The following is a 25,281-nucleotide window of genomic DNA, read 5'->3' as shown; positions in this document are numbered from 1 at the left end:
TGGGTTTCTGAGGAGGGCTTTGAGGTCTCTCCCCCCCCGATGAGACGCAGCTGCAGCCCGGGTTGCGCTTTTTTTTTTTAAATCCTCAAATTCTGAGAGAAATTCCACGTGCACCAGATCGCGCCGACTCCCGTCACTCTGCAAAGTTAGACGCCGTGCCGAGTGAGTTTGCGCTTCCCCCACCCGAAACGTACGCGTTTCTCCGCCAGGAGTTGGTGTGAAGCTACGCTGTGCAGAGTGTGCAGCAGGCCTAACCAGAGGGTAACCAGAATACCGCTGTGGGTCCGCACTAGGTCACAGCGGTTGGAAGAGGAAAAAAAAAAAAAAAAAGAAGAGCTAGAGAGAGAGAGAGAGGGAGAGCGCCAGAGTGAGACTTTTGACTTCTAAGGTTCCTTTATTTTCAGTATGTCATGTCGCAGAAACTTGATCACGAGGGAACCAAAAAAAAAAACCCCAACAAAATTAAGAGACAAACCGCAGGAAAACACAGGTCAGCACAGAGTATAGACGTCTCTCTTCAGGGGCAGCTAGGTACGCAGGGATCTGTCGACGTCTTCACCAGCTTTGAGACAGCTGTTCACTATAAGGACGGCTCCCTTTGTAGCCCAGACTTCCTCCCTTGTACAGTTTACCTCCTTAGAGAGAGAGAGAGAGAGAGAGAGAGAGAGAGAGATCACAGCTACGACAGAGAGAAAGAGAGAGAGAGAGAGAGAGAGAGAGAGCGAGATAGAGAGAGAGAGAAGCGAAGCTGTCAGTCATTGAAGACAATCCGTCGCAGGGTTTTAGGGTTTCACTGAAGTCGCCGCCTCGTCATGGGGTTGTGGACAATGGTTATTATCCGTCACGGTCGGGGGCAGCGGTCGCCAATCCCCGACGAGGGGACGGGGACCCGCAGATTGGCGACCGGGGGGGGGGGGGGCCCACCGTGGTGGCACCGTTTTATAAGTTGAACATCAACTTCCTCAAACGGGAAGTCGGACGTCACAACAAGAGCATTAAAGCCGGTTTGATATGAATCACACACTTTCTGTTGGGTGTTCACGGGCTCGGCTTCACGAAAAGGAAGAGGGTCGGGGAGTGTGGGTCGAGGGGCGTTCGAAGCAAGCGAAAACAAACAAACAAACAAACAAACAAGCAAACACTCAAAAAAAATTGAAATTTTACACAACATCCTCATCAGAACCAAAGTAGGTTACAACAAGTAGAATAAGTGGAATAGTCTCCTGAAAGCCTCGATCGCCGTCCTCTTGACTTGAGTGAAAAGTGGTTGTTGTAACCAGGCTCTTGGTTTTATGGGGTTTAAAAAAAAAATATATATATATATATAAATATATATATAACGGTCAAAATATGTTCGTGCGTGCACTTTCCAACAGAATGTCAAATTACCTTCAGAAACGTACGGCGGGGAACGTGGCCGGCTGAAACAGGAAGTGTGGTCTTTCTCACGCTCTCGTGCTGTGTGATGTGCGAGCGAGAGAAGCAGGGGCGTCAAAAGAATTTGGATCTTCGACGACCTGTCGACGTGGCGTCCCGGGGAAAGAACGACTCAAAACAGCGGTCGACGTCGAATCACAGACGAATTTTTGAATTTCGGGCGCTCTTTGCGAAACCTTTCGGCGTTTTGTCGTGTAAACAATAGAGGCCTTAATGGGTGCTTCGTTTTGGATGGCGCCTCCCACGGTCTGTAAAAATCGATAAAATATAAATAGAAAATAAATTCTCAGTGAATGAGAAATGAAACATGACGGCATATTTCAACGACTTTAACTCACACAGCGACCTCCCGTTGTGGGCTAGGCTGTCAACACATGGTGCATTTTGCAAAGTCTGCCTCATTTGTTATTGATCACCGAATATTGGGTTCCTTGAGGATTTCCCAGTACAGTTTAAATGGGATTGACTTTTCCTTCTCTCTGCCTTAATTTCCCTTTGCAAATCAACAAATAACTAAAGTCCCCCATACGACGTGTGGACGCCTCATTGGGACCATAGACCACGACTGTTACTATTGTGCATTAAGATAATAAGACGTGTTTGTTTTTCTCCCCCCCCGAAACACGTTTTTGACATTCTCTCTTTGTCTCTCTCACCGCATATAACTTTGCAGGGGCGAAAAAAGATTGTATCGTGTGGATATTTTTGGCCAGGAACTGCGCAGGGGCCTCACAGCATGCTTCTGAGGAAGTCAAACAGCTACTGGCACAATCCCACTTCCTCTTAACCCTTTCCGCACCCACAAAGGCGAAGGACGCGGAGGCCTCCAGGGGCAGCTTAGCGGAGTTGTGACCCGCCAGTTGTCATGGTTCCCGTCCTCATGGATATTCCAAATGAATGGTCAGAGAAATGTCAGGAAATAATAACGCGCTATATATCTATTTCTTGGTTCAGTAAAACGAGTTTAGTAGTTGTGATACAAGCATCACTTCCTGTGAGAGGGTTTTATCCTACATTTAGGAAATTTCTCAAATTTTGAAATCGCTTTCAAGCAGTGAACAGCCAGACAGCCACATGAAAATATGTGTCACTTGTTTTTGAGGACTAGGGTTGCAAAACAAATACTACACGGGCATATTTCGTGGTTCCAGACCCAATTATGTGTTGAAAAGGGGGAGAAAAAAAAAAGAAATGTAAACTAATTGCCGCAACGTCAGTTGTACCGGGTCAGGGAAATCTGAGCATAATTTCCAACAAAGTTCTTCTGGCAGTTTTATTTCCCAGGGGTGTACTATCCAATCAAAGGTTAATATTTGACCATTAACACATCATAGAAGAGCATGTAGCTTTAATGATAAACCTGACAAAAGGCATTTATACAAGGTAGAGTAGCAAAGTAAAATCATTATTCCACAGGATGGCCAGGATCCAAAGCCTCGTCAAGCCCAGCATCAGTACTGGTAACTGTTCTTTAATCCTGGATTCACTTTTTGCAGCCCAGCCTGCATATCGATGGTATTTGAAGCGTGGGGCAAGTTCAATTGTTATTTGGGAGACAATTAAGTCTCTCGATCATTAAATCACGTTAAATCAAATTCAGGGTACCAATATCACAGTCGATATTGCAAACTATTGGAGGTTTAATACAGCTCATCTGATCATCTGTATTATTTAGAGGTGCTGAATACTGTCATCTGAGGAATTAACATTTCTCCCTTGAAAAATGTATTTCCCACTTTTTTTTGATGGGTGTAACCTCTTCAAGAACCATCCCACGTGCAAAGTGTGGATTTGAGATTGGCTACAGGTAAAGAAGTGGATGGAGGATTGAAACATTTGAGTGCTCTGCCCTCTGCAGGTTCGGCTCTGCCCTCTGCGCCTCACCAAATATGACAAAAAACACTCAATCATGAGCACAAACATCTGATGTTTTCTCACTTTAATGCACCGAATTGCATTATATTTACTTTACAATTGTATGCCATCGTTTCAGTTGCACAAATAAAAAGCTGTGTAATAATAATAATTATACTCCCAGGATGTATTGATACAATTGCAGCCAGGCTGAGTCTGAGCTTAGGGTCTAGGGTAACGTAAAAAAAAAAACCCACAAAATGTTAGTAAACCATAACAAAAAGTACATTTCTCAACTTTACTTTAAGGCACTGCCGCTTTTAAAAGTAAACATTGGGTCGAGCAAAAAACCAGAGGTGTTAAAACTGCATTTAATGAACAATACTCAAAGTAATAACTTAACGACAAGACAACGTGTGATCTAGCTGAGGCACTTTCCTACCAAAGAAACAAAGTTATAATAATTTGGTCATCCATTGTCAATAAATCCAATTCTTCCAATGGTAGAGACTTTTGAAATGGCTGAAACCTAATTTCTCTCTCTCCCTCCCTCACCCTCCCTCTCCCTCCCTCACCCTCTCTCTCTTCCACTCTCTCTCCCTCCCTCTTCCACTCTCTCTCCCTCCCCCTCTCTCCCTCCCTCACCCCCTCACCCTCCCTCCTTCTCTCTCCCTCCCTCCCTCACCCTCTCTCTCTCCCTCCCTCTCTCCCACTCTCCCTCTCTCTCCCTCCCCCTCAAAAAGTATCACTCGACCTCAATACGAAGTGCGTTTTGCACATATTTAAAAACTTTTTTTTTGTACAATTTTTTTACGAGCAAAAAAAAAACAACTATTAGTAGCAAGGGGGAGGGGCACAATCACTTTAACATTTATTACCATCTGAGATATATATTGTAAACAAAAGAAAAAAAAATCTTAACTTTCTGGAGATGTTCAGGCACACATTAGGGACTGCACCGGTTCAAATTGGAGGCGTTAAAGCAGGAGACGTAGTTACACACTCAACAGGGAGTGGCTGCGCTCCCCCCTCTTGAGTTTGACCTTTTCAACCATAATACTGACTCCTACATTGAAATTAACTTTATGGGGAAGTGAAAGCGAGGCCTTGCCCTGCAAAACAATATAAATATGAAATCACAGCTGGATTACAGGGGGGGTTATGTTACGGGGGTGCTCATTCTGCCCTGAGACCCCTCTGGGGGCTTCTTGGTTCCACAGCGTCTCAGTTGAGCAGCTCCAGGTAGGTGATTGGCACTTTGCCCCTCTGGTTGCCCCTCTCGCCCATCAGCCAATCAGAGTCCATGCCTGGCACGCTGCTGACTATGATGACCTGGAAGGACCAACGGGGGAAAAGCTCAAGCTGATTGGCCAAACTGTGTTTTCGTTTACAAGTCAAGCCCAGGACAGAACAAGGACAAAAACGTAATGTAGTGTTGCTACAAACACAAAAAGCTTGTATCAAGAAATGAAATTATTTCTAGAGAGACGACTGGTTTTATGTTATTGTTCTGTTTAGTTTGGACAATATCGTCTCGGTTTACGCTGAGAAGACGTTCCAGAAAGTCGCCCCCCACCTCGTCGGCCAACAGTGAGAGCTCGCTGCTGCCCGCCGCGTCGTAGTCGTAGAGCACGCGGGCCTTGCGGCTGCCGCTGGAGCCGCGCAGCTCGTTGAAGCCGGCCGCCGCGGCCGAGCTGGCGCGGCCCGCACTCGGGCTGGGCAGGGAGGCCGACACGGGGATGGTGGGCACCGAGATGCTGGCGCCCGCGGACACCGGGGACTGATTGTTGTTGGAGAACGAGGAGGGGAAGCTGAAGGGGAGGGGGGTGGGAGACGTTAAGTGTGGGCCGAGGGGCTTCTGGATGTGACGTACAGCGGATGAAGTGGAGTCGTACCTGCCCAGCTGCTTCTGGAGATCCACCATGTACTGGTAACACTGTGCGTAGTACGTGGTCTGGGCCTCCACAAAGTCGTTCAGGCAGCGCAGGTGGTGGGCCTGGGGGGACAGGGAAGATAGGAGGTCAGTCGGTTGGAGTTTACCCCTCACCGGAGCCGCAACCCCTCAGGGATGACGGCCGTTCGGGAGACTTGACAGGATAGGTTCGCTCCACCTCCGACCGAGGCCTCGTTAAAATGTTGGTTCCCACCGTTGCATCTCACTTTCTGCAATGTTCACCTGTTTACATTTTCTGCCTTGCACCGTATAACTGTTTACACTCATTACTGCACTCTCTAGCACTGGACTTTTAAATGGCTACCTGCTTACCTGTTGCATTTCACTCTCTGCAATGTCTACCTGTTTACATTTACTGCTTTGCACTGTATAACTGTTTACACTCACTACTGCACGGTTTCATCAATTGCCCTTGCACTGCTATTACCTAAAAACTGCACAATATTAATATTTGTTTATATTCCATAACCTGACCAAAAGCTGCACAATATACATAGATATACTACATGTATATATATAGTATTTATATAAAATGTCTATTTATACTCTCTGTACATAATCTCCCCTATTCCTGACAAACCTGTATTTATAACCTTACACTGTTGTACATAATACATCTCTTTTGCCTACATAACTGCCCAGAAACACTGTACTCAAATAGCACTTTGGTATTTAAATGCTTCTTTTGCACTTCTGGTTAGACGTCAACTGCATTTCATTGGTTCTGTACCTGTACTCTGCTAGTGACAATAAAGTTGAATTTAATCGAATCAAATAACTTTTCATAGTAGAAAAGCTCGGTGAACACTTTATCGTAGACAAACTTGCTGTGCTTAACTGCAGTCAAATGGGGCAAATGAAGATAAGAAAAAAATTAAGAAATGGAAGCGTTGCAACTTCTTGTTTCTGACTGTTCCTTCATGTTGGTGTGAATGTAGCCAAGCTGGTTTGGGGAAGTGCCAAAGGGTCGACAGAACCCCGACACACCGGGTCAAATGCATGGCTTGTGATCATTCCCTGCCCTCGGCTACAACATATGATGATTGTCTGACTACTGCGTGAGCTTTCCAGCCTGGGTCGAAAAAGTGCAAAACCTATCCTTTAAATGTTTGGTTGACCAAAACTGTCCCTGAAATGACAAAGCTTCATTTAAACAGTGATGGAAGCAAACGTACTAATATCCTGCGTTATCGGCCAACAGCGTGATCCATAAACTAAACATCCTTATGTTAATCTTTACCAGAAAAGGAAAATCATCTGATAATATTCCCATCCGTACATTTTCAGCTCAGAGGTTCAGAAAATGGTGTTCCACGGCGTATGTGTTTGAGGTTCCACGAATAAGTGTTTTTCTGGACATTGGTGCACTAGAGGAAGAAGATGATGTCACTTGGGTCCTGAACCAGAGCTGGACAGGGCTCTGGTTCTGCTTTTGTGGCAGGGTGGGGTGGGTGTGTGTGTGTGCGCGTGCGTGCGTGCGTGCGTGCGGGTGGGGGGCTACATACATGGGTGCTGCTGACACCCTCCAGGAGCAGCCGCGTGATCTCTGCTTGCCGGTCGAATTCGCTCTGAGTCATCCGGAGTTCCTGTTCCGCCTGCCGACGAAAGTGACACACGGACAAAGCTCTTACGTTGGAAATACAGAAAGGTAAAAGCGGAGTGTGCAGACACGGAGCCGGGCAACTTTCTGACCTAGAGTCACATATGAATTCAATCATGCGTCTCCAGGTTATTCGAGTCTTTATTCAGTAAAATAAGACTCCAGGCCAACGCCCCCACTAACTAAAGTACAATGGCTATCAAAACTAAAAATAGTGCCAGGGACTAATTATCAGCATTGGCCACAGTTTGTGTTCATGTTCAAAACGTTCCTTTAAAAAATAAATAAATAAATAAATAAATAAACCCTAAATGATCACCATCTTTATGTTTGTATGGAAATGCCCAATGTATCGCTCACATGCCCCGCCCAGTGTAGACGCTCAACACAGAGATCCGGACCTCGTTCACATCACATGAATCCTTAAAAAACACAAAGTAATGACTTATATCTACAATAAGTATGCAATTATTATTATCACTGGTAAAACTCAGAAAACACACAAAACAAGACATCAATCTAAAGAAAAGACAAACATGAAATAGAGGGAAATACCAACAACAAAAAAAACACCCAAACAATTAACTTTCTTGTGCATGCATATACATACTGTGTATATACAATGTATATATACACACCTCACAAAAAGTCAGGGATATTCGGCTTTCGGGTGAAATTTCAGGATGAACCTAAAATGCACTATCAACTTAATTTGACCTCCTCTAAACTTTTGAATGCACATGTCCAACTGTTCAATGTTTCAGTACTTTTTGCAAAACTTGCTGTTCTCTAACACGGAGCTGAACGGCAAAATTCACAACAATGTGTTTGATCCATGAATCGACCAATACATTTCCTGGTTCAATTAGAATTGGTATTTAAACAGTCCTCTTCATCATGCTGTTCACATTTTGACATCATGAGACCAAGACGACACCTAACAACTCATCAACAGTACCTCGCCATTGCGAGGCTTCAAACAGGATGTTCTCAGAGGGAAGTGGCCACTTAACTTAGAGTGTCACAGAGTGTCATCAGCAGGTTGCAACCTGTGGTCTGCGTGCTAGACGACCTGCAAGGGTACCTGACCACACCACCAGGCACAGGCATCTTCGTCTTGCCCGGGCCAGGGAGAATTTACGCTGGACGGGGGACCAGTGGCCTCAGTGCTGTTCTCTGATGAAAGTCGATTCACGTTGAGCAGAAATGATGGCCGCCAACGATGTTGGAGACGTCAAAGAGGGCGCTATGCATCAGCCACTGTTGTCACCAGACGAGCCTTTGGTGGTGGCGGTGTTACAGTGTGGGCAGGTGTGTCTAGTCAATACAGAACTGCCCTACACTTTGTGAATGGTACAGTGACAAGCCCATACTACCTGAATAACATTAATCCAGTCATTGTGCCCCTGCATGAACAACACAGGCCTCATTTCATCTTCATAGACGACAATGCTCCAGCTCATCGAGGTGGCATCATTAGGGAACGGCTGCTGGAGACTGGGGCACCTCAAATGGAGTGGCCTGCACTTTCTCCAGACCTGAATCCCACAGAAAACCTATGGGAACAGCTGAGTCGCCGTGTAAAGGCTTGTAACTCTGTACCCCGGAACCTCAGTGACCTGAGGGCCGCCCTTCAAGAAGAGTGGGGTGCCAGGCCTCAGCAGACAATAAGTCGACTTGTGAACAGCATGAAAGGTCGTTGTCAAGCTGTACTTGATGCTCAAGGGCACATGACAAGTTATTGAGACAGTGACATTTTTTGTTGTGGTAAACCCACCACTGTTGTTGGCTTTTGTTTCAATAAATTGTTTGAGATGAGGAATTCACCATTGCATGCTTCTACTTAAATGCCCTACTTTCATGATATAATATAACTGTAGCGTGAACTTTTTACATTTTCCATAAATTTCACCCGAAAGCCAAACATCCCTAACTTTTTGGGAGTAGTGTGTGTGATATATATATATATATATATATATATATATTAGGCATGCACCGATTGCAAAATTCTGGGCTGATACTGATGTTTCAAATAACAATTTGGCTGATACCGATGTTTTCCAAGTTCCCCTGAACTCAGCATCACTTCCCAGTTCCCTTGAACGCAGCGTCACTCCGTGCTTGGAGTGCTGCAGAGCACTGTGTCCATTTCCTCTAAAATCCATCGCGGAGAGATAAAAAAATTAAATAAATAAAAAAATACTAAAATGGGTCGCCAAATATACTTTATTAATGTACCTGGGTGGGCCGCTGAAGTAAAGCCTGTGTGTGGTGTCGGAGCCAAAGCACCGTAGACGTGTGTGTGTGTTAAAAATACATTCAAGTGTTGTTGTTTACATTCACATTTCCTGTAGAAATGATATTTGCATAGATGACATGGGTTAAAAACTGTACTGGCAATGATGTTTATAATAGACGAGTTTAGGAAGCATTTTTTAGTCCTTCCTTCAGTTCGGTTATCCCAAATACAAATTCAAAATGCTAAAAACATGCCCCGCTCTTCTCTCTTTGGAGTAGCTCCTGGGCCGGAGATGTCTGCTGTGTTTTAGAGGCGGAGCAGTGCACTTTTCTTACCGTTGTTGTACTTGTGTGATTTAAGGAATTATTACTCAATTTTGGATTTTCTCTTGTTTGAGAACATTTTGTTGTGGACATATTTTGTTACGTGTGGAAGTATTTTCTAAGAAGATCGCAATTTACAGTGCAGTAACCAGCTGTTTCAACTACCACCTCAACCACCGTCAGCTCCCGCATGTGGGAAACACTGGATAAACATCAGCCACTGCCATCGATGAACGTCATCTCATTTGATGATAGCAGTCAACAAGGGCAATATCGGCAGATACCGATGTACAGCCGATAAATTGGTGCATCCCCAATATATACACGCACACACACATATATATACATACATACACACTTCTATCTATCTATCTATCTATACACACACACACACTATACTGTGTGTGTGTGTGTGTGTGTGTGTGTGTGTGTGTGTGTGTGTGTGTGTGTAGAGAATTAATGAAGACAATGATCATCACATTTAATATGATTTGGCTGTACCAGTAAGGCGTCATTTTGTTAAAACCCAACACAGCATTCAAAGACAGGTAGAAAGAGACAGACAGGACTAGCCAGCAGCTCTCTGGCTCATCCCTCTGTGTGTGTGTGTGTGTGTGTGTGTGTGTGTGTGTGTGTGTGTGTGTGTGTGTGTGTGTGTGTGTGTATGTATGTATGTATGTATGTATGTATGTATGTATGTATGTATGTATGTATATATATATATATATATATATATATATATATATATATATATATATACACATACATACATATATATATATATATATATATATATATATATATATATATATATATATGTATGTATATATATATGTATGTATATATATATATATATATATATATATATATATATATATATATATGTATGTATGTATGTATGTTGTGCTTCAGTAACCCCCCCCCCCGCATACCACTCACCTGTCACTTCCTATGCTCACATCTGCTGGTTTGCAATAAAAAATTTTTTTTTTTTTTTATAAAAAGCAAAACAAACATCGACACAATCGTTAGAGCGACAGATTCCGTGCAGCCACTGCCAACAAAGCACATCCGTCACACTGCAATATGCGTGAGTGCGTGTGTGTGTGGTGTGCATGTCGTTCGTGTAAAGATTTGCACCAGCACCAGCAAGAGCAAACGAGCCATTACTCCACGGAACACACAAACCCCCCCCCCCCCCCCAAAAAAAATACATGGAAGAAGGGGCTGCCATCAACTCACAGCCAAATGCATTAGTATAGTTGTCGATGACATGAAGCACTTCCACTTTCAACTTGTAAAGTTCAAAGTTGCCCACTTTCTTTTATGTCGCATACCGGTTTCTGACCGGGAAAATCTGTTCAAGTCCGACATATTTAAATCTTTCATAATCATAACGTCTGGTAAAAAAAAAAAAAAAATTCCCTCTAAGCACAATTCGAAATTAGTGCTGGGCGACAAAACAATAACAATTATTAATCGCATAATTTTTTTCTCATCAATGTCAAAATAAAACAGACTCGATCATTTCGATGTCTTCTGCAGATTTGTTCATTTATAGAAACGTGAGGCAAGTGGCAACAGAGAGCCAATCTATTTGGACCGTCTAAAGCTGACCTTTCACCTCCAACCAGAAGCCCTGCCGCCTCCCTCCCTCATGGGCAGGTTGCACTTGTCAACACACCAGCAGCGGAGACAGAGCGGCAGCCTCCAGGATGAGCAAATAGGAGAAGGCGAAAGATGATGTATACTTGACAACATGGATACATTATGAATTTGGGTTAGGAGGACTATGGATGTATTATATACCTCCAGTTTTTTTCCCCCTTTTGTGGGGGGGGATATTTCAGTTTGAATCAAAGCAGATGGTAAACGGCAACACCACAAACGTTATTAATTATTTAGGCCAACTTGCCATATTTATCTTGTTTTTGATTTTATCCAAATTTTATTTCAGTGAAATGCTAATTCAAGCAGCTGCACTTGTTACTTCTTGTTCACTTCTCGCTTACATTACGACTGGCCTGCAGGTTATTTACGATTTTACTTTTAGCGTTTTTGAGTTTTTATTCAATTTTATCTGAGAAAAGGCTTTTAGCGAATGGAAATGATTTGACTTCAAGTTGGCAGCAGCAGCACGCCGTCGGCCTACACAAGGCTCAACAATAACTTGTAAAAGTGGCAATTAGGCGTCAGCTTTTGGGTGCTAAAACTAAAAATATAGTTACCATTTTTAGTCATGTTATATTTTGAGTAATTTAGATACTATGCAGTTATAAGTCAGCTTAATTATAAAAATGTGACAAAAGAGTGTTTAAAAGCTTTGTTACTGTAAGGGAAGTGTGTTTTTTTGTAGTTTGTGTTTCATCTGTTACTTGACAGAATTTGAATCTTCAGAGGGAAAGAACCACAAATCAACACAAGAGCTGTGATAACACTACTCCTCTGGTCACACTTGGCCTGATCACACTTAGTTTTAACTAAAATGTTTTTTCACACCTAGTTTTAGTGAACTATACAGGGACGCATGGAACATATGTATGGTGAAAAAAGGTCTGAAACTTACTGTAGTTGTGGTGGTAGCCGACGGTTTTCGGGATTCTGATGTACGCATCACTTCCGGTACGCATTACAGTTTTCCGAGCTGAATGCAGCATTGCTTTGGAGCACTTTCAACCGGGGACCACAGAGCCGTGTCTACGTCTTGGTTCGAACGTAATGTCAGAGAACTAATCCACTTGTTATTTGATCGCAGATGGTGTAGTTCTCCCGGACGAAAAAATAAATAGAATATATATATATATATATATATATATATATATATACACACACACACACAGTATATGCTAAAATGGGTTGCCGCGCCTACATGCCTCGATGATGTCATTCTTAATATAACCTAGCCGGCCATTGAAATATTCTAGTACACGTGGACCGGCACCAACTTTTTCTAACGGAAAGCCTGGCATGCACGCACGCGCTTAAGAGACAAGACAAACCCGGCTCTGAGCTGGCACTAAGGGGACTTGGCAAAGAATGGAAGTATTACAGCTAGTAAATTGAGTTATTCACTCGAGAGCTTAGTATTTCCTGACTGATCTGACGCTACCCCCCCCCCCCCCCAGCCGAATTGTATATCTCCAGGTGGCATGGAGCACTGACAGCTGCATTTGGCAAGGCAGACCTTTCTTTCAGCAAAGAAAGGTCAAAAACACACACATGAGAGAGAGAGAGAGAGAGAGAGAGAGAGAAAGATGAGGTGAACTGCAGCAAGAGAATGGAAAAGTCTTAAAAAACAAACAAAAAACAATACCACCTCCCCTGATATGTCATGTGATGACGTGTGGGTCATGAGTGATCAGCAAATATCTGGCCGAGAGTTGTGTAATATGCAGGGAGGAAGTGTGACTTGTCTGACAGCTCGTCACTAGGGGTGGGGTAAAAGAAAAAAAACAAAAAACCATACAGTATAGTATCGCGATATTTTGCGTGGCGATATTGTATCGCTATATGGACACCAAGTATCGATATTTGCTTATATAAATTGCAAATCCAAATTACAGTTTTTGGTACTACAATAATCAAATCTATTCAATTCAAATGAATAAAACTGCTCTCAGTTATGGTTTGTTTTTCCAGTGGAGACACTGTGGAGCAGCAGAGCTGGAATCCGCACCAGGAAGTCCCAAAGAAAAACCAGTGACGACAACAAATGACGTGCCAGCGACGACACTCATCTACATCACGCGTATGCCACAGTTATAATTTCCGTCGATATGAGGACCCACGGCCTTGGCCACGGCCTCTTTCCCAATGGAGGTATTCCACTTGTTTGAGTTTCAGATTTTTTTTATTGCTGCTCTGTCCATCTATGTACATAAGCAGCTGTTACAGTTACGTAGGGAGTATCATTTTCATTACCAGCCACCCACTGTTTGTTTATTGACGCATCAATAAACATCTACCTTTGGGGAAAAAAAAAGTTTGTTTTTTATTTCAATATTCACAACACGACCTGTGAAAATGGGTGGAAAAAGGGAAACCGCTGTCAAGCTCGTCTCATATGAAGTGAGTATTTTAGCGATGGATGTAAACACAACAAGTATCGGATGTTACGTCTGGGTTCTGACCACACTGAGGCATGCGCAAGTTTATGTCATGACAAAAGCATTTTCAAGACCAAAACGGAGGGAAAAAAAAAAAAGAAGATGAGTTTTAAACTTTTTACCGCAGCCAGAAAATATTAAATTAATTATATATTGCAATATATCATAGTACCGTATCGCAATACTTGGTGTATTGCGAAAACATAAGGAATCACGATATTATTGAATCGGGACACAAGTATCGCAATAGTATCGTATCGTGAGATTCCTGGCAATTCCCACCCCTACTGATCACTTTCTGCAAATACGTGAGGAAGTGTTTTAAGGAGAAAGGGAGAGCCGGCCAATGGCGATTGTAAGTAAGCGTTCAGAAGAAATTTGGCAGAGAAAATACTTTTTAAAGAAATATGCAACGGCAGTTAGAGCATACTTGCATGTGTGTGTGTAGGAGTGAACTCACCACAACTCTAGCATCAGCCATCCTGGCTTTCTTCAGTCTGGTTTTGGCCGCGTCCAGATCCAAACGTTTGACCTGCAGCAGCTTCCGCTCTTTCTGGACACGGACACGGACACACGGACACACACACACACGGACACACACACACACACACACACACACTTTTCAGCTACCTTAGTACACGTGTTAAACTCAAGGCCCCCGAATCTGGCCTGCCACATCATTTTATGTGGCCTGCGAGAGCTTAAAAGGCACATGATTGTCTTAAAATAAGTCTATGCTGCTTTACAGCGTACAGTGAGCATAAACTTCATCGTCCACAACACATGTTGATTTTGTGACCCATGAAATGAGGGCATCCTGCCGCTAGATTGCAGTGTTTTCATATTGGCGTTTAACTAAAGCGGTTTTCTAACAAGCCATGGAGTTGAAAAAGATCTATAAATAATCCCAAAATGTCCAACAAGAGAAAAACTGATGCAGAGAGAAGGCAATTTAATGAAAGATGGGAAAGCGAGTACATATTTGTGCTTCAAGGAGAAAAAAAACAGTATGTCCGTGTTACGAGGCAGTGTCTGTGATGAAGGAATACAATTTACGTCGGCATTTTGACACCAAACACGGTGCCGAGTATGCCAAATTTAGTCTCCAAGAAAAACATCAAATTGTCCAAGAATTAAAAAGGCAGACCACAATCGCAGCAGAATATGTTTACAAAAGCTACAGCCAAAAATGATGCAGCAGTGAAAGCTAGCTTTATTGTGGCTGAAGACAATCGCCCAAGCTTCCAAGTGTTTTTCAGAGGGTGCATATTCGCGCGACATTTTTGATGCGGTGAAGAGGTCCGTAAGTAAAACTAAATTACCCCGGGAAAAGTTGGTGGGGCTAACTACCGACGGCGTGCCTGCAATGTTTGGAGAAAAAAAACAAAAAAATAAAAAAACAGGCTTGGTTGGACTCGTGAAGGAGAAAATGCAAAAAAGTAACTGCCACACACCTCTGAAAACTTATCGCATTATCTACCAAGAAGCTCTGTCTGGAAAGGTTCTGGAACTGGATGATGTAATGACCACGGTCATGAAAACAGTAAACTTCATTCGGGCGCGTGGCCTGAATCACCGCCAGTTCCAGCTGTTTTTGAAGGAGGTGGGCTCGGAGCGTGGACATGTGCCGTACCATACAGAGTGGGAGCGCGGTCATCAAATGATTTTTTTTGAGCTTATGGAAGAAATTGCTCTTCTCATGCAAAGTAAAGGAAATACCTTGCCTGAAGCGTTAGATCCAAACCGGCTGTGAGACTTTTGCTATGTTGCGTGACATGACGAAGCATCGCGCCCAACTGAATCAGAGGCTGCAGGGACGCAAACAAGTCATCACGCAGACGTCCGACATGATCACAGCTATCCAGTGTAAACTGCACCCATGGAAGTCCGTCAGAACATCTCAGCCTCAGTTCCCGGTGCTTTTTCCATGCGCTCGGTTGGCTTCCAAAGTGAACACAGCACTCCATAAACATAACTCTATGAACATAGCTCTCTATAAAATAAATATAACTGAGTAAGGGAGGGAGTTCTTTCATTTGCACACTGGCTGTGGACACTGGCACCTATTTGCGCTCCTGACGTATCTTTTAAAGGGGACCTACTATGAGTGCAAAAACATCAGTGATTGTGCACATTTATTTGTCTCTGGTGCAGACCTGCCAACCTTGGGAAAATATTTTGAGTACCACAATAGTGTAACAGGGAGTGTCCGTGGCATTTGAGTTACTGCAGCTAAATGGCTCCACCAGGCCTTCACGTAACTATGTACAGTATACAAATTAATCTCATTAGGATATACCCCTTGAGTCCGACCTGCAGATTCTGATTTCCGATCTGCTGTATGTCGATGACAAATACATCCCCTGATCTGATCAGGCTCACGTGATTGGACAGCTGCACATATGTACCACTGCTGCAATTCAGTTACCAAAATAGTGAGACTGCTGATTTTGACACAGTTTATTATTGTTCATTATTTACGATGGAACAATAATAGAACATGAAACTGTCACTGAGTTCCAATAAAATAGAATATGGGCTGTCACCAAGTTTCAGTATAATTCAACCTGTAACACTCACTGAGTTTTAGTAGGGCCCAACATATAACTAACATGGAAATGTCCAGCTCAAACTTCGAATGAAAGTCTCTTTCATTTTGGATCCAAATACACATGTATATAATATTTATATCGCACTTTGCAAATAAATTGCAATCATTACAAAAAAATAAACAAATAAAATAAATGGCCGACTCTTCTCGCTCTTGTTCACTGAAATCCTCCTTCGCTCCTTCGAATCAAATCGAATGGCTCATTTTACTGAGTGACTCGTCAAGAACCAAGTCTCAAAAAAAGAGTCAAACCTTACATCACAATTGGAGCTCCACTGTGACAGTGATAGATACAGCTGGGTTTGAGTATCGGAGCATTTTTACCAGTACAGTACATGAGCAGTATAGGGCTTGTAAATTTGACATTCGGCACAGAATCTGAAATAATATCTGAGACTAATCGGCGGGTGAAAACAGACCAATTCCGGCCATCGGCCAATCAATCGGTGTATCTCATGTTTTATTTGTTAACATTACGGTAACATTTTTGTGCTTTATTATAACTCCCTCACTTCCCATTTGACCTCACAATGCAGCGTTACACCTCGGTGGATAAAAAAGCACTTCTGTGCGCTGCCTATCAGTGGATGTTGAGTGAGTGAGTGAGTGAGTGGAAACAAAACCACATCTGTTCCAAACTGAGGGATGTAGTTTAAATACCCAATAAATGTATGGTATTGTTTTGAATTGATTGATTACCATGATTCAATTACAATAATACAGATATTTATATAATATATATATTATTTTTATGTTTAGTTTCAGTTGGCATTTCGTACCTGCATATCTTGACTAATAATTGCATAGTTGGTACATAAAATGCGTGCAGGTTGCCAGGTCTGCTGATGGCCTCCTAACACACAAACTGTGTAATAAGACAACTGACTCAGTTTTTCGTGAGCATTCATATTCAGAAGACATGCCCTGAAACAAGCCGTTCAGCTTTGTGTCTCAGTACTACGTAGCATTGAGACACATTAGAATTAGATCTGCCCCCCATCTCAGTAACTTCACTCACGGCTGGAGCGCAACCGGACACTGCGGTGAAAGTTGGAATGAACTTTTAAATTAGGTCTTGTAGATCTAATGATGTGAGTGAAGATTCAGCAACTTGATTGCTTAGTTCTCACCTGAAATTTATTGAGAAATAGATGTTAGTTTACTGATAAGTGAAATCAGTGAAAGTTTACAGATAAATACAACGGAATCAGTAGTAAAGCTCAAACCCCATTGGCTCACTCAAACTAGTAGCCTGGCTACTCATTTACATTCAAAGCTACACTCACAGAAACAGCCCGTTTTTGGAACACTATGGTTTTGAGGCATGTTACAATGGCTCGAATGCATAATCTGTGTGGTATTTTCAGCAAAAAAATTCAAGAACCTATTTTGGGGACATCATAGACCATATATGAACTTGTTGAAAAGGAGCATAATAGGTCCGCTTTAAATTGTGTCCAAAAATACATCAATTACAGCCTTTGCAACAGATATTACTCCTATGCATTCCAGCATCAATAATTCAACACACATATTTGGTCTTCTGACGGACGGAGGACTTGCTCGATTGGCTTAATCTGAAATGTTTGCAGTTAAAGGGGAGTTTTTAAACTTAGGTGTAGATGTTTTTGTTTCAAATAAAAAAGTATATGATCTAAAGTATTAGTGTATAACCTTTTTATTCAATATTTAATATCCATTTTTTAAATAGATTATTTCAAAAATATTGTTTAGGTACTGGTATCAAAGTTATCGGTAATGGTACTGTAGATTTTCAGATAATACCCAACCGTGGTTAACACAGGAGAAAGGTAAAGGCTGGAGTTAAAGGGACAGCTTGCACTGGTAAAGTTTGCTGTCGGCGGCCTCCATGCAGCCTAAAATTTGGACTGGATTACTGGATTAATAAGTCATCCAGTCAAAAAGATAAATTCTTGATATGAAATGCATTTCTATATACAGTAAAGACAGAACAAAGGGGAAGAAAGTATTTATAGTCTCCATACCAATACCAAGGCTTTGGAAGCTCAGCCAAACCACTCATCCGAACCATCGTTCAATTCAAGCAGTATGAGTAATATACGCACGTTGAGCACACCAGGGTGTGCGTTGGAACATGCGAGGACCAGCGTTCCCTTCGGAGACTCACCAGGATGGTCTTGAAGTCTCCTTCGAGAAAGTTCCTGAACGGCGTCAGGAAGTTGATGGCTGAGCTGTGGATGAACTCCCGCTCGGCGCCGCCAATCTGCTTCTCGGTCTCGCCGCATTTGATCAGAGCGTTTCCTGCGGAGGAGGGAGGTGGAGGCAGAACAGGTCATTCCTGAGCCGTTGCGACTGGTGACTTCGATGGTTTACATGCTGCAGCATGAACACATTAGTTTCATTATCTGCACCAGTGAGGTCACATTCAGGGCAAGCACGACCCCGTTTCAGCAGGGAGATCTCTGTTCAGCATTTCCGGATGAATTAACCAAATTAAAATTTTTTTTAAATGTTTTGCTATTTTTTTTTATTTTTTACGTGTCTTGAAGTGTTAACTTGATGGCATGATGAGTTGTGGGGGTCCGGGGCCGTCCCCAGCTTCTCTAGCGCTACAGAGTGGAGTTGGGGGACCCTGCAACCCCAGCAAATGGGTGACACATCTGCCACTAGGGGCTCAAAAAAAAATAAAAAATAAAAGTATAAGAAAAGAAAAATTTGTGTGGGAAGCATGTGATGTGATGTAGCGGGACATTTGTTACAGCTTTTTCCATCGGATCTTTATTGAATTACATCCGTGTCGAAGAGAGCACGAACCTGGAACTACGACTTGCTGTCACTCACCGTAGGCGGTTCCAGGGCCAAACTCATTCCCGGACTCTATCATGGTCTGGCCCAGCATCTCGTGGTTGTTCATCCGTGTGGGGGCTTTCTTCTCCAGCTTCTCGTATACAAATTCCTCCAGCCGGACATCTGGGGAGCGTGAGGTGGGGAAACTTAATTAGGAAGTCACAAGACAAGCACAGAGGCAGTCCCTACGTCTGCAGAGCTGGAGCAGTAACGCCGGCAACCCAGGAAAAGATCCAAGGAATTTGACAGCATTGATCTTCCATAAAGTGCCACCTATAAGCACAGTTATCATTGGGTCTGAGTTGTATGATCTTTCTTTCTAGATTTAGTTGGGGAAGATCAGTCACCAGTACACTGACAAACTGGCTATCCACAGCTTATCTGCCTGTGATGGCTCAGCACAGTTTACCATAGTGCTGTAACATCACATACACACATACAGACACGACAGCTATCGCACTAACTATTGAGAGTTAAACTAAAAGGTTGGGGGGCTTTCATGAATAGCCAGAAGGAATCTGCTTATCTCTATATTGATATACAAGGCCTTGCAAAACTGTTTTGACAGCAAGCCGCTTTAAATAGGACAATGCCTAACATCTCTTATTGGGTTAAAAACAGATAATCAAATTAACGCTGTGATCATCACTTTTTATTATCATAGACTGGTTCGCTCTAAAGGTTCTTTGCAGCAACCGTAAAGGGAGGAAAACGAGTTGTGAGCACTATGCACTTTATAACTACAATGAAATTCAAAGAAACAGCCAAAGAGTGACGCCTTTCTCTGCATCATATTTAAGCTGTAATGGCTGACATTTATCACAATACTGGTTGACGATTGACGAGCGCTTCTGTGTTGCGTGAACTGCTATTTGGTAAGGTCCCCTTTTCCTATGCAGAACATTTCCCTCAGGTCTCACTTGGAAAACATGTTTCATCTGAATGAGTTGAAAGTCGGTGGTAGACGGCTGAACCTTTAAGTATTCACAGACACAATAGCTTCAGACTATCCAATTGGTGCCCCAGGGGCCGAATGTGGCCCGCGCATCAATGCAGATTGTCCCTTAACCACAAAAATGTAACGGTCGGTTCAAAACTAAGCGTGCCCGCCCACTTGCTCTCTCAACCAATGATAATTTGCTCGCTCACATTCTGTTTAAGTACTGTAGATTCTGGAGTAGTGCGGGATTTCACAAATCATTTATTTTGCGAGTTGGTGAAATAAGAAGATGTTTCTAATTCACAACTAGCTTAACGAAAAAAAATACCCGTATGTAATTCAATAAAAACAACAAAAATATGACATACGTATTTGTCCATTTTAAACATCTACATTTTTGGAAATCGATCAAGATATGTTGAAGAATGTGAAGGTGTGCTGTTGATGACGGTGTTCAGACACAGGCAGGGACGGCGGCGCGGTCTCACGTACTCGGGTTGGGCTGTAGTAAAACCTCGGTCTGCTTCATCACCCGCTCCGTCCACTGCCTGGTGCACTCGGCCCGGGCCAGGAGGTTCTCCAGGTGGGCGTCCAGCTCCGTCTTCTCCGCCTGGCCCAGCTTCTCCTCCGTGAACTGTCGCGGCGCGGGGAAAATTAATTAAGCCATATTGACGTTTCAAGAGATCCTTGAAGAGTTGTAAAAATTCAGGAAGGAATGGGTGCGTGGATCGTGCATTACATGAATGAATGTTAACCAGGATATCACAGAATTAACTGGAATTTAGAATTCTAGTATGTAGTATAGTATGTATAGTATTCACAGCCCATACACACAAATATTTTTTAGGGCTATATTTTTGCTGCTTGAATTTATATTTTACTACTTTTTTTTTGTTTTTTAAATTTCATTTTGCTTCGCATTCAGATCATTTCAACGCGTCGTCCTTCTATGACTGCATGTAACGGTCAGAACATCTTGAATCCGTTGCATCTAATCACCGGGGTTTGAGGCCTGCTTTTCTTTATCTCCCGACGGGGAGTTTTGTCGTTTGGGTGGGCAGCGGTGTAACGGGGCGTTACACCCCGTCCGACTCCATATCTCCAGCTCAACCCGTTACGACAACGCGCTTACTCCCGAGGTTCACCAGCGGCTGTTACAGGTTGGGTCGGGCGAACGCTCGCCAGCCTGGGCTAGGCTAGGCTAGAAGCTAGAAGCTAGCGGGTTCCCTGGCTCTCTACTTCGACTCGGCGAGCGGCAGGGAGGGGAGAGACCTACTTGCACGGCGCGGCTCAGGAAGGTGCCAGCGTCCGCCGCCAGCCGTTTGACATTGAAATCCATGGTGCGCTGTGAGGGGAGCTGCCGCTCAGTTGACTGTGCTGGTTGCGGGTCTGCGCTTCAGAGTTCCATCTCCGCACCAAGTGTCATTGAGGCAACTTTCCGTCCGAGTTCCACCCGCAGCTGTTGAAGGCAGAGCCACAGGCGGCGTCACAGCGTCACAGCGACGAGGCCACTTCCGACTCCACCCCAGGACTCGCCTCTGCGCGTGCGCGAATACCCACGCACACACATACAGTATATATATCTATACGCAAATGTATATCCATAGCTATATATCTATATCTATATATGTATAAATCTATATCTATATATGTATATATCTATATATGTATATATCTATATCTATATATGTATAAATCTATATCTATATATGTATATATCTATACGCAAATGTATATCCATAGCTATATATCTATATCTATATATGTATATATCTATATCTATATATGTATATATCTATAGCTATATATGTATATATCTATACGCAAATGTATATCCATAGCTATATATCTATATCTATATATGTATAAATCTATATCTATATATGTATATATCTATATATGTATATATCTATATCTATATATGTATAAATCTATATCTATATATGTATATATCTATACGCAAATGTATATCCATAGCTATATATCTATATCTATATATGTATATATCTATATCTATATATGTATATATCTATAGCTATATATGTATATATCTATACGCAAATGTATATCCATAGCTATATATCTATATCTATATATGTATATATCTATATCTATATATGTATATATCTATACGCAAATGTATATCCATAGCTATATATCTATATCTATATATGTATATATCTATATCTATATATGTATATATCTATATCTATATATGTATATATCTATAGCTATATATGTATATATCTATACGCAAATGTATATCCATAGCTATATATCTATATCTATATATGTATATATCTATATCTATATATGTATATATCTATACGCAAATGTATATCCATAGCTATATATCTATATCTATATATGTATATATCTATAGCTATATATGTATATATCTATACGCAAATGTATATCCATAGCTATATATCTATATCTATATATGTATATATCTATATCTATATATGTATATATCTATATATGTATATATCTATATCTATATATGTATATATCTATATATGTATATATCTATATCTATATATGTATATATCTATATCTATATATGTATATATCTATATATGTATATATCTATATCTATATATGTATATATCTATATCTATATATGTATATATCTATACGCAAATGTATATCCATAGCTATATATCTATATCTATATATGTATATATCTATATCTATATATGTATATATCTATAGCTATATATGTATATATCTATATCTATATATGTATATATCTATATCTATATATGTATATATCTATATCTATATATGTATATATCTATACGCAAATGTATATCCATAGCTATATATCTATATCTATATATGTATATATCTATATCTATATATGTATATATCTATACGCAAATGTATATCCATAGCTATATATCTATATCTATATATGTATATATCTATACGCAAATGTATATCCATAGCTATATATCTATATCTATATATGTATATATCTATATCTATATATGTATATATCTATACGCAAATGTATATCCATAGCTATATATCTATATCTATATATGTATATATCTATATCTATATATGTATATATCTATATCTATATATGTATATATCTATACGCAAATGTATATCCATAGCTATATATCTATATCTATATATGTATATATCTATAGCTATATATGTATATATCTATATCCATAGCTATATATCTATATCTATATATGTATATATCTATACGCAAATGTATATCCATAGCTATATATCTATATCTATATATGTATATATCTATATCTATATATGTATATATCTATACGCAAATGTATATCCATAGCTATATATCTATATCTATATATGTATATATCTATAGCTATATATGTATATATCTATATCCATAGCTATATATCTATATCTATATATGTATATATCTATATCTATATATGTATATATCTATAGCTATATATGTATATATCTATACGCAAATGTATATCCATAGCTATATATCTATATCTATATATGTATATATCTATATCTATATATGTATATATCTATACGCAAATGTATATCCATAGCTATATATCTATATCTATATATGTATATATCTATATCTATATATGTATATATCTATACGCAAATGTATATCCATAGCTATATATCTATATCTATATATGTATATATCTATATCTATATATGTATATATCTATATCTATATATGTATATATCTATATCTATATATGTATATATCTATATCTATATATGTATATATCTATAGCTATAGCTATATATATCTCTATCTATATATGTATATATCTATATCTATATATGTATATATCTATATCTATATATGTATATATCTATAGCTATAGCTATATATATCTATATCTATATATGTATATATCTATATCTATATATCTATATATCTATAGCTATAGCTATATATCTATATCCATATCTATAGCTATAGATATATATCTATATCTATAGCTATATATCTATATCTAAATATGTATATATATATAGCTATAGATATATATCTATATCTATATCTATAGCTATATATCTATAGCTATATATGTATATATCTATAGCTATATATGTATATATCTATAGCTATAGATATATATCTATATCTATAGCTATATTTCTATATCTAAATATGTATATATATATAGCTATAGATATATATCTATATCTATATCTATATCTATATCTATATCTATAGCTATATATCTATAGCTATATATATCTATATCTATAGCTATATATCTATAGCTATATATGTATATATCTATAGCTATCTCTCTCTCTCTCTCTCTATATATATATATATATATATATATATATACATATTAATTGATTGATTTATTTATTGATTTATTATTTTGACACTGCACTGTTGTAAGGTGCGTGGATACTCTATAGGGTATGAACATACACACATACATACATAAACATAAACATATATATATATATATAAATATACATATATATATATATATATATATACACACAAAAAAAAGTATATATATATATATTTACTGCACATATCGGTATATACAAATGGCCTATCCTATATATCCTCTATTCCCTTGTATTTTGTACCTCTACTTTGTATGACCTTTTTGAGTCTTATTTAATTTAATTTATATTATTCTATTCACTGGCTGCATCACGCTTTAGGAACCAGTTACTTTCAGTTAGTTGCTAGGTAGGAATTAGGTGAACTATTATGTTTGGTTTAGTAACTATTGTGCATAATCTACGGGTGCGTTGCAAAAACATTTCACTGCATATATGTATGAACCTACGTGTATGTATGTGACGAATAAACCTCTTGAATCTTGAATATATATATATATATATATATATGTTTATGTATGTGTTTATGTTTATGTTTATGTATGTGTTTATGTTTGTGTGTGTTTATGTATGTGTTTATGTTTATGTATGTGTTTATGTATGTGTTTATGTTTATGTTTATGTATGTGTTTATGTTTGTGTGTGTTTATGTATGTGTTTATGTTTATGTATGTGTTTATGTATGTGTTTATGTTTATGTATGTCTTTATGTTTGTTTGTGTTTATGTATGTGTTTATGTTTATGTATGTGTTTATGTTTATGTATGTGTTTATGTATGTGTTTATGTTTATGTTTATGTATGTGTTTATGTTTATGTATGTGTTTATGTTTGTGTTTATGTATGTGTTTATGTTTATGTTAATGTATGTGTTTATGTTTATGTATGTGTTTATGTTTATGTTTGTGTTTATGTATGTGTTTATGTTTATGTATTTATGTATGTGTTTATGTTTATGTATTTATGTATGTGTTTATGTATGTGTTTGTGTATGTGTTTATGTTTATGTATTTATGTATGTGTTTATGTATGTGTTTGTGTATGT

The 25,281-nt window shown here is 39.9% G+C and overlaps 1 protein-coding gene across 1 annotated transcript; it reads right to left on the bottom strand.

Moving 5' to 3' along the window:
* Nucleotides 1-4,005: 4,005 nt before the first annotated feature.
* Nucleotides 4,006-21,362, bottom strand: sh3glb1a (SH3-domain GRB2-like endophilin B1a). The gene is made up of 9 exons (XM_080020274.1): nucleotides 21,170-21,362; nucleotides 20,386-20,527; nucleotides 18,948-19,076; nucleotides 18,274-18,407; nucleotides 13,974-14,066; nucleotides 6,751-6,840; nucleotides 5,187-5,287; nucleotides 4,868-5,102; nucleotides 4,006-4,623 (listed from the first exon to the last, which is right to left on the bottom strand). Exons 1-9 carry the CDS (start codon nucleotides 21,230-21,232, stop codon nucleotides 4,516-4,518), a joined length of 1,095 nt encoding a protein of 364 aa, XP_079876400.1. The 5' UTR covers nucleotides 21,233-21,362; the 3' UTR covers nucleotides 4,006-4,515.
* Nucleotides 21,363-25,281: the final 3,919 nt, after the last annotated feature.

Source organism: Zeus faber (assembly GCF_960531495.2).
Source record: "Zeus faber genome assembly, chromosome: 19".
Classification (NCBI taxonomy): domain Eukaryota; kingdom Metazoa; phylum Chordata; class Actinopteri; order Zeiformes; family Zeidae; genus Zeus; species Zeus faber.
The sequence above is the reverse complement of the archived record's forward strand: the minus strand, read 5'-3'. Positions and strand labels throughout refer to the sequence as shown.

What these genes read in the sequence shown, in the direction of transcription:
- sh3glb1a (XM_080020274.1), bottom strand. Translation starts at nt 21,232, where the DNA reads ATGGATTTCAATGTCAAACGGCTGGCGGCGGACGCTGGCACCTTCCTG. An exon ending in TGGCCCTGGAACCGCCTACG is followed by an intron (nt 18,408 to 18,947) that starts GTGAGTGACAGC and finishes CCTCCTCCGCAG; the next exon opens with GAAACGCTCTGATCAAATGC. An exon ending in AGGGTGTCAGCAGCACCCAT is followed by an intron (nt 5,288 to 6,750) that starts GTATGTAGCCCC and finishes CTGTCCCCCCAG; the next exon opens with GCCCACCACCTGCGCTGCCT.